The following is a 13,568-nucleotide window of genomic DNA, read 5'->3' on the forward strand; positions in this document are numbered from 1 at the left end:
CATATTTTTTTTCAAAATTTTACGATTCTTATGTTCAAACGCCCACTTTTAGACTTCACTAATTCCACGAAATAAATTATTCTAATTCCAAATGTTTCTTCTAAAATGTCCTCCAAATGTGTCAATTACTTTTCAATGGATCAAAAAAGGGAGGCACTATATGTAAGACTTTAATTCGGACATCAATTTCATAAAATAATTTTTACATAATTAAAAACTATATAAAAGGTAGTATTATATATTGAATTAAAATATATACATGAAAGATTGTAGGTACAAGAATCGTTCAACTCTCCAAAATATGTTGTTATATATAGAATAGAATTGAGGGAGCATTACTATTTTGCTATCACTTTTCCCGGACTTCGCAAACCAAAACAGAAAAAGAAACTTCTATATCTCCAATTCAAAGTTTGCTAGGTGCCGGTGCCATTTGACATATATTAATACCATGTGAAAGCTTACATCTGAAATAGATTAGCATATGTGGAAAGGTTCTAGAGAAATATGGAGATTTCTCATGGAAGACCTTAGAACCCTATTGAATTGCTAGGAAAGTCCTTAGAAAATTCTAGCTATGTAAAATATTCTATAGAAGAGACTTAATTGTAAATAATAAGAGCCTTGTGTAATAATTATTATTTATTCACTAGCCCCTATGAAACTAGTATATAAAAGGGGTTATTCATTTGTAACTCATCAAGCAAATAATTCAAGTTTTCTCTAATACAAAGCTTCCTTTAACAATTCTCTTGTGTTCTTTCTACCATTCTCTTAGCGATCTTGAGTGTGGTAAGGCTGACTTGGCATAGCAAGAACGTGAGCAAGTTGTGCAAGATCGTGAGCAAGTTGTCAAGTGTCGCACGTGTACTTAGTTCACAACTAAGGACGTGACAACGTGGTATCAGAGCAAAGGTTGCAACTAAGGGAATGGCGAACGACGGAGAAATTAATGTTGCCAACACCCAAGCCAATATCATCCAAGATGTTGCTGGCAAGAGTGGTCGTAACAAAAAGAGGAATGTCACTAACAAGAGCGAGGAGGTGCCACCCGAGGTTGTGTCAAACGAAGGGCTTACATCCCAAGAACCATCTATCACTGAGGCGAGCGAGGATGAAGTGGAGGTCCTGCCCGAGGACGTCTCGCTCGGTAAAGAGTGGGTGATGAAGATAAACGCTAGGATGGACGTCATCGAGATCTTTGGCCAACGCTTGGGGAGTGTGAAAGGCACCCTTAGCGTTCTTGAGGGACACACTCTTGAGGAGATTGAGAGTATCTGAAATGACTTGGAGGGGCGCACGCAGGCCGAGATGGAGCTAAGACAAACCATCATTACCTTGGAGTGCAGACTCATGGAGGCGGTGAGCACTATCGATGCCATGAAGGCTAAGATAAAGGCACTCGATGAGCGTGTCGATGTTGGCGTGACCGAGGTAGACAATAATATTGTTGTGACGAGGGAGGCCAAGATCGAGGCTCCCAAATCGTCGGTGTTCAAAGGTGTTCGTGATGCACAAGAAGTGAAGAACTTCCTTTGACACTTGGAGAAATACTTCAGGCACGGTAGAGTGAGGACGATGAAGCTAAGATCAACACCACTATATTATACCTCATAGAGATTGTTGCATTATGGTGGCGTCGAAAGTGTGTTGACATGGAGAAGGGGCTATGCAATATTGAGACGTGAGAGCAGTTTAAGAAGGAGTTGAAGAAGCAACTCTACCAGGTGAATGTGGTGTATGAGGTTAGGCGGAAGCTAACGGAGCTCCGACATACGGCCATAATTTGGGAGTATGTGCGCGAGTTCACTACCTTAATGCTGCAAATCCCATCATTATCCGAGGAAGTTTCACTCTTCTACTTTATAGATGGGTTGCAAAATTGGGTAAAGCATGAGTTAAGAAGACATTAAGTAGTCAACGTGGATGAGGCCATAGCGGTAACCGAGTCGCTCATTGACTTCAAGATGGAGCCTGCCAGGTTCAAAGAAGGTGACACCGAGAGGGGTGGGGGAGATCATGACAAGGACAATGGGAAAGGCATAGCCTAGGCATACAAGGGAAATAGCAAGGGGCCATCCCATAATGGACTGGGGTCCAAGAGAAACGACAATGGGCCAGAAAATGGTAGCGAGTACGTGCCTAACGGAGGGTGCTACTTCTGCAAAGGATCACATCGGGCAAGTGAATGCCCAGATTTGGGGAGGCTTGCAGCAATGATCAGGAACTTTGCTCAAACACACAAGGGTGACATAGGAGGGACCACCTATATTGGGGGGATACGCTTAGAATCTAAGCCGAAAGTAGGGGATTCCAAAGCCTATCTTGGCGCCAAGCAAATGGAGCATGGTGATAGCAAGAAACGTTGGGCGGACATAGTTAAAGAGGATAGCGAGTTACAAAGTGATGGCACGCTATCAGACTTAGACGAAGCACCAAGCAGAGGGGTCAAGTTTGCCATTAAAGTTATAACCACGGAGGGCAGCCAAATAGGGAGTGGAAACATGTACCCGATGCTTGAGAAGCTGCTAGACTTGGTCGAGTCATGTGGAGATTCAGGCCAAGAGCAAGGAGAGACATCCGATGGGCGGAGGATCGAGGCCATCATTGCTAGCCGTCCAAAGTACAAACAGGGCAAGAAGAAAAGTGACCAATACCTTGTGACAGGGAAGGCGAACCATTCCATAGAGCATCATGACTAATGGACAAAGATCTCTAATGACACCAAGGCGAGGTGGGCGCGTAGTGTCGATGCTTTGTGCTGAGGGCGACACAAAATTGGGTGAGGGAGATTATCATGACCCGCCACATCATCATGCCATGTAGGTGCCATTTGGCATATATTAATGCCATGTGGAAGCTTACATATGAAATAGAATGTGGAAAAGTTCTAGAGAAATATGGAGATTTCTCATGGAAAACCTTAGAACCCTATGGAATTGCTAGGAAAGCCCTTAGAAGATTCTAGCTATGTAGAATATTCTACAGAAGGGACTTACTTGTAAATTATAAGGGCCTTGTGTAATAATTATTATTTACTCACTAGCCCCTATGAAACTAGTATATAAAGGGGGTTATTCATTTGTAACTCATCAAGCAAACAATTCAAGTTTTCTCTAATACAAAGCTTCCTTTAACAATTCTCTTGTGTTCTTTCTACCATTCTCTTAGCGATCTTGAGTGTGGTAAGACTGACTTGGCATAGCAGGAACGTGAGCAAGTTGTGCAAGATCGTGAGTGAGTTGTCAAGTGTTGCACGTGTACTTAGTTAACAACTAAGGACGTGACAAGCAGCTATATAAGGGTTAGGAAAAAGTAGTTGTATTTGAAAGTGATGTAAGAGCAAATTAGGCAGAAATTTATTAAGCAAAGTAGTGGTTTCAAGGCGAACCACAATCTCTATTTTTTTTTAAGACTGTAGTCCCCTTTTCCTAGAAACTAATATTCAAGTAGTTTAGTAGGTTAGTATGTAGTCGCGCGTTTCTCCTCTGTATATGTATACATGTTGCATTAGTGTTAGCTTTTTGTTATAATCTGGTAGTTCTTTGCTTCGATTATCTTATTTTTCTTGCTAGTGTTACTACTTCTTAGCTTCTTCACTCCTATCGTTTGTCCTTTTAATGATTGTTGCGATTATGCTTTCCTTGAGTCGGGGGTCTATCGAAAATAACCTCTCCACATTCGAAAAGGTAGAGATAAGGTCTGCAACTATATTACCCTCCCCATATCACACTTATGGGATTTTGCTGAGTATGTTATTGTTGTTGTTGTTAATGTTCAAGTAAATTTCTTACCAATTGCTTCTATGATACAATGAAAGTCAATGTGTTATGCGTCAACCAAATCAGATTCTATAACATTCAACTTGAAAGACAAAAATATCCAACTTATTCAAGAAATTTTGCGTTATTTTCTGAGTAAGATGAATGATACTTTAAAATAAAAGTTAGAACGGAAAAGAATTTCATTTCTCATGTAATTATGTCAAAACTGAAAAATCAAACAAATGGAGAAGAAGAAAAAAATCATTCAAAAATGTTTTGATCACATTCAAACTTTTTACAATTTCACAAAACTTTACTTTATTTGGTGACAGTTTGACTAACTGATCCCTTTGTTGGAACGTCTTAGTTTTGCCCTGGCAGCATGAAGATTATGGTCTATATCAGGTTCAACACCATCATCGTCTTGAAATGAAGCATTCTCAGGGTGTTCTTGCACTGATTCCGACTTAGAGGAATGCAATGTGGAGCGGTGGATAGAGGAAGAAGGCGGTGGCGGTGACGGTGAAGTGGGCGGGCGCTTCCGGTCAACCGGTTGTTGCTTGTTCCTCTTGAACAATCCGGATGGCGTGTTTGGTGGTGCTTCACCTGAATGGTTTTTCTCATCTTTTTGCTGCAAAAGATTAATGAATAAATTTAAAACTATGCAAGAGAAATCAAAATTAATATCATAATTTGAAAAAAATTAGACATTTTTCACAAAACATAAAAAATAAAAATAAAAATCGATAGTAATTTCATATATTTTTCGAAGACTTGTCCAAACATATACAATCTTTTTCATAATTAATTATTTTTTCTAAAAACACTTACTAGCGCTATTGTTTGTTTAGCATTCTACACATTTTGTGAAATGCACATCGATAATAGAGGGGCCAAGCTATGAACACGATACGTTGTCTCACTATTAGTAACTACTAAAGGTCGGACCTAATTGGTCCAATTATAGCACCAATTGGATCCAAAGTGTTTGTTATTATTCCATTAATAATATTAGTCTATGAAATTTACACAAATTTTAATATTCAAGTTAACATGTTAAATCATTTTTGTTTATATATTATAATTGTGGTGTCTTTGACAATTCTCATGTAGCTGCTAACCCTACCAACATAGGTTATCGAAGAACGCCATTCGCTTTAATTTGTGTAAATAGAAAGAAATCACATAGTATTCTATTAAATAAAAAGATACAAAGAGAGTAGAGAATTGGAAGCTCATGATCATATTGCATTGGGATGAGACTATTAAGAAAATTGAGATGCTCTCATACTTTTTAACCATTCCTCCCTTAAGAGGAAGGAAGATTGGTGCTCTTTTATTTTCAGCAAAATGGTCATGATAATACTTTGAGAGACTTTTCTAACTGTATCAAAGGTGGTGCATTACCTCATGACTGGACAGTGTTCCTCTTTTGGACTGAGAAGCTATAAACTCAAGCATCTGTAAGAACTTTGCTTGCCCCAATTCTGTGCAATTTTGCCAGTAATAAATTGCCAAGTCCCATGCCTTGGCTCTCAACTCCAGTAAACTTCTGTCAATATCTTTTTCATACTTTGCTACATATGGCTTCAATAAGGTCTCATAGATGTATGCTGTACCCTTTATTTTTGGATACCATAAGTAGATGAAAAGTGCCAATTTGGCCTCACCATACATAGGTAACCTAAAACAACAATGAAAATAAGTCATTTTCAGTTTGAATACAGATGGAGCTTCATTCAGATATTAGATGAAAGGCCTATAATTTTTTGAATTAAGAGCATACCATGACATGAACACATCTCCAAAGCTCTCAAAGATTCTTAGTGCCGCGACAATAATCCTGTAAAATATCATTAATGTTTGCAACTTATCAAAAATATACAATTTTGGAATGAATAAGATTCTTCCGAGAGAAATGGTAGTTTCTACCTATACTACGATTATGGCCCAGTTAATATGCTTGTCAATTTGGTATATTATCCATCGGTTTAAGTCTTAGTGGACTATTAGTGATAGGTAGCAGATATTTGCTGAAATCCGACTCCGATGTCATAAAAATACTATATGCTTGTCAATCTTTAATTTCTAACTGTCAGAATAAACTATTGGTTACCGTTGGTTGACCTTAAATTCATCAAAATACATGCCCCTTTAAGCATTTGAAAATAATAATTTAACTTCATTCATTCATTTAAAGAGAACACTTGTAAAAAGTAAAATGTGACTACTAAGAGACCAATATTTCTGCGAATTCCTTTTCGTCAAACTTTGCTTCGATATGGTTCAAACTAGGGCCGTTCAAAACCGAATCGAAACCGTTAACCGTTAACCGAATCGAATCGAAGGCTTATTGGCTTATTGGTATCGGATTATCAGAGTAATGGATGGTGAACGGATTGAAATTTTATAATTAATGGCTTAACGGTTTGGGAGAGGATTACTCAATTTTCTTATCGGGTAAACTGTTAACCCGTTAAGAATTTTTATATTTATACTTTTACCCCTATGTATATAAAGTACCGTTAAAACCTAAATGGATAAATCCCTAATTTCTAATTCTCATTAGAACTGTCGTCTGTCTGTAGCTAATGGCATTGGCAGTCGTCTTTGGCTTCTAATCAGGAAAAGCTACTACAACTAACAGAGACAGTTTGAACTATGCATTTGGCCGGTTGGTATTGATTGTTCAAAAATTTTCTATTTGGTTTAGCCGATAAACCGCCCGATAACCGCCCAATAATTGTCAATCCGATACCAATCCGCCCATTGTCTTATTGGATGACTAGCAGATTACTACATTTATAATCCGATAACCAATGAGTCGAACCATTAAACGTGATTATCCGCCCGATCCACCCGATAAGCACCCCTAGTTCAAACACCATTCCAATCCAGTCCAAAGAGAAATTAAGAAGAATACAAACCAACTGTGATAAAATAAGATGATTAGAAGAAAGTTGTTTTACCAATATTGGCACCAGAATCTAAGTTCTTCAATCTCCACTTTATTCTTCTCAACAGTTTTAAAACATTCAAAAGCAGGGTATGCATATCCGAGAACCAATCTGCCATCCAAAAAGAAAATAGATCATCTAAGAACGTAAACAATACACAAAACCCCCCCACCAAAAGAAATAAAGTGTAGTAAAAAGCAAATATCAGAACACAAGGAACCAAAGAATACTGCATAAGATTATCTTTTTAAAAAAAGTACATACACTAATCCGCTGGTAATGAAGTTTCCCAACATCTTTATCTCCAAAAATTCCTAAAACAAGATAAATAACCATCAACTACGTATAGACTCAATCCAATAGTTGCAATAATAAACATGCTCAACAAAAAAAAAACCACAATTAAACAATTAAAACACACAAAAAAGGAGAGGAAGAAGAAGTAAAGTACGTAAAATAGAAAAAAGAAAAGGACATAAAGAGAGTATAGAATTGAAACCTTTGTTTAAGCAAAACAGAAGAAACCCAAAAGCGCGCAAAATCATCAAATAACTTCCAATCCCATATAGAAAGGATCAAGTGGTTGAAACCCTTTCAACCATCTGAAAAAACTTACGACGACTTTAGAAGAGAAAGAAAAGAAGTAAGAGGGAAATCTGAATAAGAAAACAGAAGTATTGGGTATTGGTAAATTACTACTATATGGATTCAGTAATTCAATGATGAAACAAATTAAGAAGATAATGTATCCAAATATACTACAGATGATATAACGGAGAAGAAAAAGAGCCGGATATAAGAAAGAGACTATAGAATATATATACGTGAAAGGAGGAGAAGTTCGTTATATAATTATTCGGAAACGTGCGAGGCAGTCTTATCGAATTTTAAGTTGTGGAATTAGATAAGCTATTGGTCTTTTAATGAGTTAACTTAGTTTACACTAAGTATAATGTATATTGTTAAAACTTCATTCAATAACTATAATCATATAAGGGTGGCGACGGTTTGGAATGGGTAAAACTTTAGAAGTTAGATGAGAGAGGCATTTAAAAGAAATTCTTGTTCTTTTTCTTCGGAGTATGTAATGTTATTTTACACGTAATTGGAGGGAAGTTGATTTCTTGGGATTCTACGAACGAGTTCAACGCTGGACAGTTTTATCTTCTGGTAGGGGTGGTTTCGTCATTTTCACGATTTCTCAGTTGACCTTTTTTTTTTTTTTTTTTTTTTTGTCTTTTTGGAGAAAAAATGAAAATAGCAAAACACAGACGTGGAGAGAAGTTTCAGAGAAAGAATCATTGGGGAATTTTAGGATTGAGTTGAATATTCTTCGTTTTTATTTTAATTTGGACTCAATTTTTGTTTGAATTGGCTACCAAGATGTTTATTTCAGATTGCATTCATGACTTCTTCTTTTTCAAAAACTTTCTACGTTATTTTTGTTAAAATATTTAAACTGGCTGTAGTGAGTATTGCGACACCATACTCAGTTTTTTATTTAATTTGATTTTTTGGTTATTTCATTGACCCAAATATAAGCTAGCCACTTTACCTTTAAAAGAAAACAGATAAAGAAAACAAAAAAAACTAGTGACTTTGGCTGATTGGGAGCCATTGGGAACTTTATGAAAAGCATATTAAACTTTTAAAAATTATTTTACCACTTTGAAGGATTTAATGTTAAAGAACTTTTTCATTTAAGAAGAATACATCTAATAAATTGATATGGATTAAAAATATCAGTCAAGTAAATTGTTCATAGGAATGATAGAGACAAACATGACAGTTATTCTTTAATTAGTTGATCTTTAGGACAAGTAGCCAGTATTATTCATCGAATTTAACTTATACACAATCCAATAATATAACTTTTTAATATTATTAGTGTTTTTTTTTAATATAAAGCTCCCAGTGTATCTGGGCTTTCATTGCTAATAGTAGATGACACATGAGGAGGATGTGGCCTTGCCTCAGTAACAAAATAAGTTATGTGCAGTATTACATGAAGTTACTGACACAGTTACAAATAAGGAAGTAAAGCACACTTAACTAACATAAAAATTTGCCTTATTATATCTTATTCTCATACTAGGTAGTTGCCATTTATCTAAGTGGTATGTTCCTTTAGCATCTCTCGGAAGATCTTGAAATGCAAAAAGAATCCTTCCCTCCTGTATAGTATTTGCATGTTTTGCTAGGCCATCTGCCATTTGATTGGCTTCTCTCAAGCAGTGTCTAACTTCTACATTTGCTTGACATAACATCTGTTTAGTTTGTTGAATGATAGCTTTAAGTTTGCAGTTCTCCACAATGTCTTTGATAAGCATATTGGCAATTATTAGAGAGTCAATCTCTAAAATGATATCACGAAATCCCTGTTGAATACACCATTCCAAACCATATTTGGCTGCATGAGCTTCAGCCATATTGTTATTGCTGCATCTTTTAGGGACTGCAAAGGCCATTATCATATTCCCCCTGCAATCTCTGACAATGCCTCGCATACCTGCTAAACCAGAAGAATGAAGGAAGCTCCCATCAGGGTTAAGTTTATCTTTACCTTCAGGGGGTAACTCCCATAGAACAATCAAGATTTTAGGATTAGGTCTGAGCCTTTTGACTAACTCACAGATTTTATGCCAAGGCTGATCCCAATCACAGGTGGGAAATGCCAATTTTAGAGCTGTTCTAAGGATCCAAAAGGTGTTATGGTATACTCTACTATACACAATCTTCTTTTTGTCTCCATATTTATATGAAGTAATTCCTTTCCATACCTCCCAACATATAGCCAAAGGAGTAATATTTAAGATCATTTTATGTACCATGTTAACTGGTGTAGTACCAAACCATCCTTGCAATACCGCTCTAATAGGTCTTTTACGGTGTAAGATACCTAAAGGGCCACCAAAATAATTCCACAACTTAACAACCAGATTACTATCAATAAAAATATGTTGAGGAGTTTCATATTTTGGAGCATTACAACAATGGCATCTGGAAACAACATAGTTCCCAAACTTGTACATTAATTCATCAATAGACAATTTTCTATGTAATACCCTCCATGCTAGAAAGGAGATCTTAAAAGGGATTTTATTATGCCAAACTTTTTGGAACAAAATATCATGAGAGCTATGGTTAATTTCCTTATGATAAACTGATTTGGTGGAGAATTTTCCATCTTCAGATTTAGCCCAAATATGATAATCCTCATGCTCATGTTTCCCTATCGGAACAGTGAGAATATGATTCACCATGGTTACTGGAAGGACTTCTGAGAGCTTGGTCATATTCCAAGTTCCTTGAGTTATGTAATCTGATACTCTTTTCCTATGGGACCTAGCTGGAGAGGGGTGTAATTTTGCAAGTGCACCCTTACCTGTCCAATTATCCCACCAAAAATTAGTATCACCGTTGTTGATATTCCAAAGAATATTTTCCTTAGCTTGATCTTTAACTTCCAAAAGATGTTTCCAGGCATGAGATTGCCTATTTCTCCATGTTTTAGCCACTGGATGTTTGTAAATGCAGTACTTGCTAATGATGAAAGAGCTCCAGAGGTTGTGATTGGTTCTTAGATTCCACCACCTTTTAATAGCAGAAGTGTTACTCACATCTACTAGTCTTCTCATCCCAGTGCCTCCCTCATATTTACTCTTGCATAAATTGTTCCATGAACTCCAGTGATACTTGCTCTTTTCACTATCCAATCCCCGAAAGAATCCTTGCAAAGTGTTTTTCAATGAGATTGAAAGTTCCTTTAGGAGGGCACATGGCTGCAAGGGTATATGTAGGTATAGCCCGGAGAACATGGTTAATTAAGGTCATTCTACCCCCATAGGATAATATCTTTCCTTGCCAGCCACTTAATCTTTTAACTATTTTGGATACAAATCCATCAAAATAAGCAATTTTCTTTCTCCCAATGTAGATTGGACACCCTAAGTAGTTGAATGGAAAAGCATGATCCATGAAGCCTGTGACCTCTCTCATCCTGTTAATTCTTGAAGGGGAAGTTTTAGGAGATGCTAGGAAGAAACTTTTATCTCTATTCACATGTTGTCCATAGGACCTCTCATACGACTTAATCTGCTTTAAAACCAACTTCACAGACTTACTCTTGCCTCCTGTAAAAATAACAATGTCATCTGTGTAGGCCAGATGATTTATCTGGGGACCTCTCTTACTCATAAAAAAAGGAATAAAGTCAGTGGTGCTATATAATTTGTTCAACAACCTCGATAAAACCTCTGCGCCAATTATAAAGAAAGAAGGTGATAGAGGATCACCCTGCTTGAGCCCTTGGGAAGAGGTAAATAAACCTTTTCTGGCTCCATTAATAACAATTGAATACCAAACATTAGAGATAAGCCTTTTGATGATATCAATGTACCCATCAGAAAAACCAAATTTGTTAAGGACAGAAGTTAAGAATTTTCATGACATCCTATCATAGGCCTTAGCCATGTCCAACTTAATAACCATGTTACCACCTCTGTTTTTCTGAGAAATTTCATATACAATTTCTTGAGCCAGAAGAACATTATGAGTGATTGATCTTCCCTTGACAAAGCCAGATTGGTTTTCAGATATTATTCTTGGCAAGATGGGATTACGTCTTCTTGACATAACTTTGAAAATAATTTTGTGGGAGTAGTTACTTAGGCTAATAGGTCTCAAATCAGAGAAGTTGCTAGGTGCCTCCACCTTCGGGATAAGGGCCAAGCAAGTGTGAGAATAATACTTGGTTAAGTTACCTCTATCAAAAAAGGCTTGCACAAAAGCCACAATATCTTCTTGGATAATATGCTAACATTTTTGGTAAAAAGTACCATTATACCCATCAGAACTAGCTGAACTAGAAGCACACATGTCAAAGACTGCCTCTTTAATTTCCTCAACAGAAGGTCTAGACATTAACTCCCTATTATCTTCATCATCAATACATCTAGGGATATAATCCAATATAGTGGTGTCCAGGTTGGGTTCTGGGAGGTTAAAAAGCTTAGTAAAATGCCTACAAGCAGCCTTAGAGATATTTTCTTCCCCCCTGAATCCATTTGCCTCTGTGATTTTTGATTCTTACCAGCTGAAATCTTCTTCTTATTTCCTTAATAACACTATGAAAGTACTTGCTATTACTATCTCCTTCTTCGTACCACTTGACTTGAGCTTTTTGCCTAAGGAGAGAGTCCTGCTTGGCCATCCAATTAACATATTCTGCTTTAGCCTTATAGAGCTCCTCCCTGTTTTGCTCGGTATTAGAGATCAACTCAATTTCCTCCAAGGCCTGAATCTTTTTCTCCTATTTTGTGACATTCTGATATACATTACCAATGACATTCTTGGACCAATGGCTCAACTTGTTACTCAAAAGTTTTAACTTCTGATGAAGCCTCCACATAATGTTCCCTTTAAATTGAGTGTTCCAGGTTTCTTGAACCAAATCAAAGAAATCAGGTTGGTCAACCAAAAAATTTAAGAACTTGAAGTAACTCTGCTTAGCATCTTGATCTGATTGGGATTTCATGAGCAAAACTCTATGGTCTGAACCCGTTCTCCCTAGATGTCTCACAATATGTTTTTGAAATCTCTGATCCCACTGATCATTATACAAAATCCTATCCAATCTTTTCCATATTCTCTTCCTTGGCCTTCTATTATTACACCAAGTTTTGTTAGAACCCACATATCCTGCATCCATAAGACCACAAGCATTCATACAGGAGATGAAGTCAAAACTTTTATAGGCTCTATGAGGTTTTCCCCCATCTTTTCTTCTGATTCCATTATGATATTAAAATCTCCTCCAACGCACCATGTATTATCAATAGTAGTGCTAAGGTTCTCCAGCCTCTCCCAAAGGTCGTTCCTTTCTGTAGAGTTACACTTGGCATATATAGCAGAGACGAAAACCTTATCTCTACCCATACCATTCTCAAATTTCAGAGTAATTTATTGATCGTTGTTGATAATAGTAGTTGCCATGAGATTAATAGACCAAAAGCACCAAATCTTTCCAATGTCATTGGAAAGGCTGTGCTGAAGGCCAAGGAATCTACTATACCCTTCTATCTTGTTCTTATTCACAAAAGGTTCAAACACTGCAACAAAGTCAACTTTGTTGATATTAATTAGACTTTTCAACCTATGGATAACTTTTTTTTTTGATCTAACACCTCTAATATTCTAAAAAATAGCTTTGATCATGGAAACAGTAAAAGGTGAGTTCATTTAGATCTCCTTCCTTTGGGGGAGGGAGTGATATTTATTCTGACTTTCTTTTCACTTTTTCTATTATGGCTTCTACCTCTTTTAACTGGAGACAATCCATCTTTGCCAATCACCTCTTGTAGATGGATTTTTGCTGGATCTATTGGCTTATTCTCCATAGTGACGTCGGGATGGCAAGCCTCTATAAGGTTGTTGGAAATTTCCTCATCATTTTCTTCAGAGTTTTGGATTCCTTGTTTTCTAAGTTGGCCTCCATTTAATTCCACAAAAAGCTGGATTCCTGGTTGTTTCTTGATATCTGAAGCCAAGCTAGAGGATTCCATTATAGATTCTTCCACTCTTTCATTGTTGCTACCTTGAGTTTCCTGAGATCTAGTCACGTCCCTCTTTAGGTATTTTTCAGTGTTTGATTTCTCCTTGCTTCCAGCCTTTTCTTGAGGTACTTTTTTAGATAAAGGAGTGGAAAAGTGACTCTCATCGGTATTCATATCTTCATTCACCTTTTTCTTTTCTTTACTATATTTTTGTATACCCTGAAACTCTTCATATAGGCCCACATGATCCTTCTGGATTATGATGTCGCTTCCCATTTTTGTATTCCCTTCCT

General features: G+C 36.8%; 1 protein-coding gene across 1 annotated transcript; it reads right to left on the bottom strand.

Moving 5' to 3' along the window:
- Positions 1-3,958: 3,958 nt before the first annotated feature.
- Positions 3,959-7,569, bottom strand: LOC107814799 (putative HVA22-like protein g). The gene is made up of 6 exons (XM_016640259.2): positions 7,221-7,569; positions 6,986-7,035; positions 6,734-6,832; positions 5,551-5,607; positions 5,172-5,448; positions 3,959-4,395 (listed from the first exon to the last, which is right to left on the bottom strand). The coding sequence occupies exons 2-6, from the start codon at positions 7,015-7,017 to the stop codon at positions 4,102-4,104; spliced, it is 759 nt and encodes a 252-aa protein (XP_016495745.1). The 5' UTR covers positions 7,018-7,035; positions 7,221-7,569; the 3' UTR covers positions 3,959-4,101.
- Between the last annotated feature and the right edge of the window lie 5,999 nt (positions 7,570-13,568).

The sequence above is a fragment of the Nicotiana tabacum genome, chromosome 24 (assembly GCF_000715075.1).
Source record: "Nicotiana tabacum cultivar K326 chromosome 24, ASM71507v2, whole genome shotgun sequence".
In the NCBI taxonomy this organism is placed as follows: Eukaryota; Viridiplantae; Streptophyta; class Magnoliopsida; order Solanales; family Solanaceae; genus Nicotiana; species Nicotiana tabacum.

What these genes read in the sequence shown, in the direction of transcription:
- LOC107814799 (XM_016640259.2), bottom strand. Translation starts at nt 7,017, where the DNA reads ATGTTGGGAAACTTCATTACCAGCGGATTAGT. An exon ending in AGATTCTGGTGCCAATATTG is followed by an intron (nt 5,608 to 6,733) that starts GTAAAACAACTT and finishes GATATTTTACAG; the next exon opens with GATTATTGTCGCGGCACTAA. An exon ending in GAACACTGTCCAGTCATGAG is followed by an intron (nt 4,396 to 5,171) that starts GTAATGCACCAC and finishes AATCTTTTGCAG; the next exon opens with CAAAAAGATGAGAAAAACCA.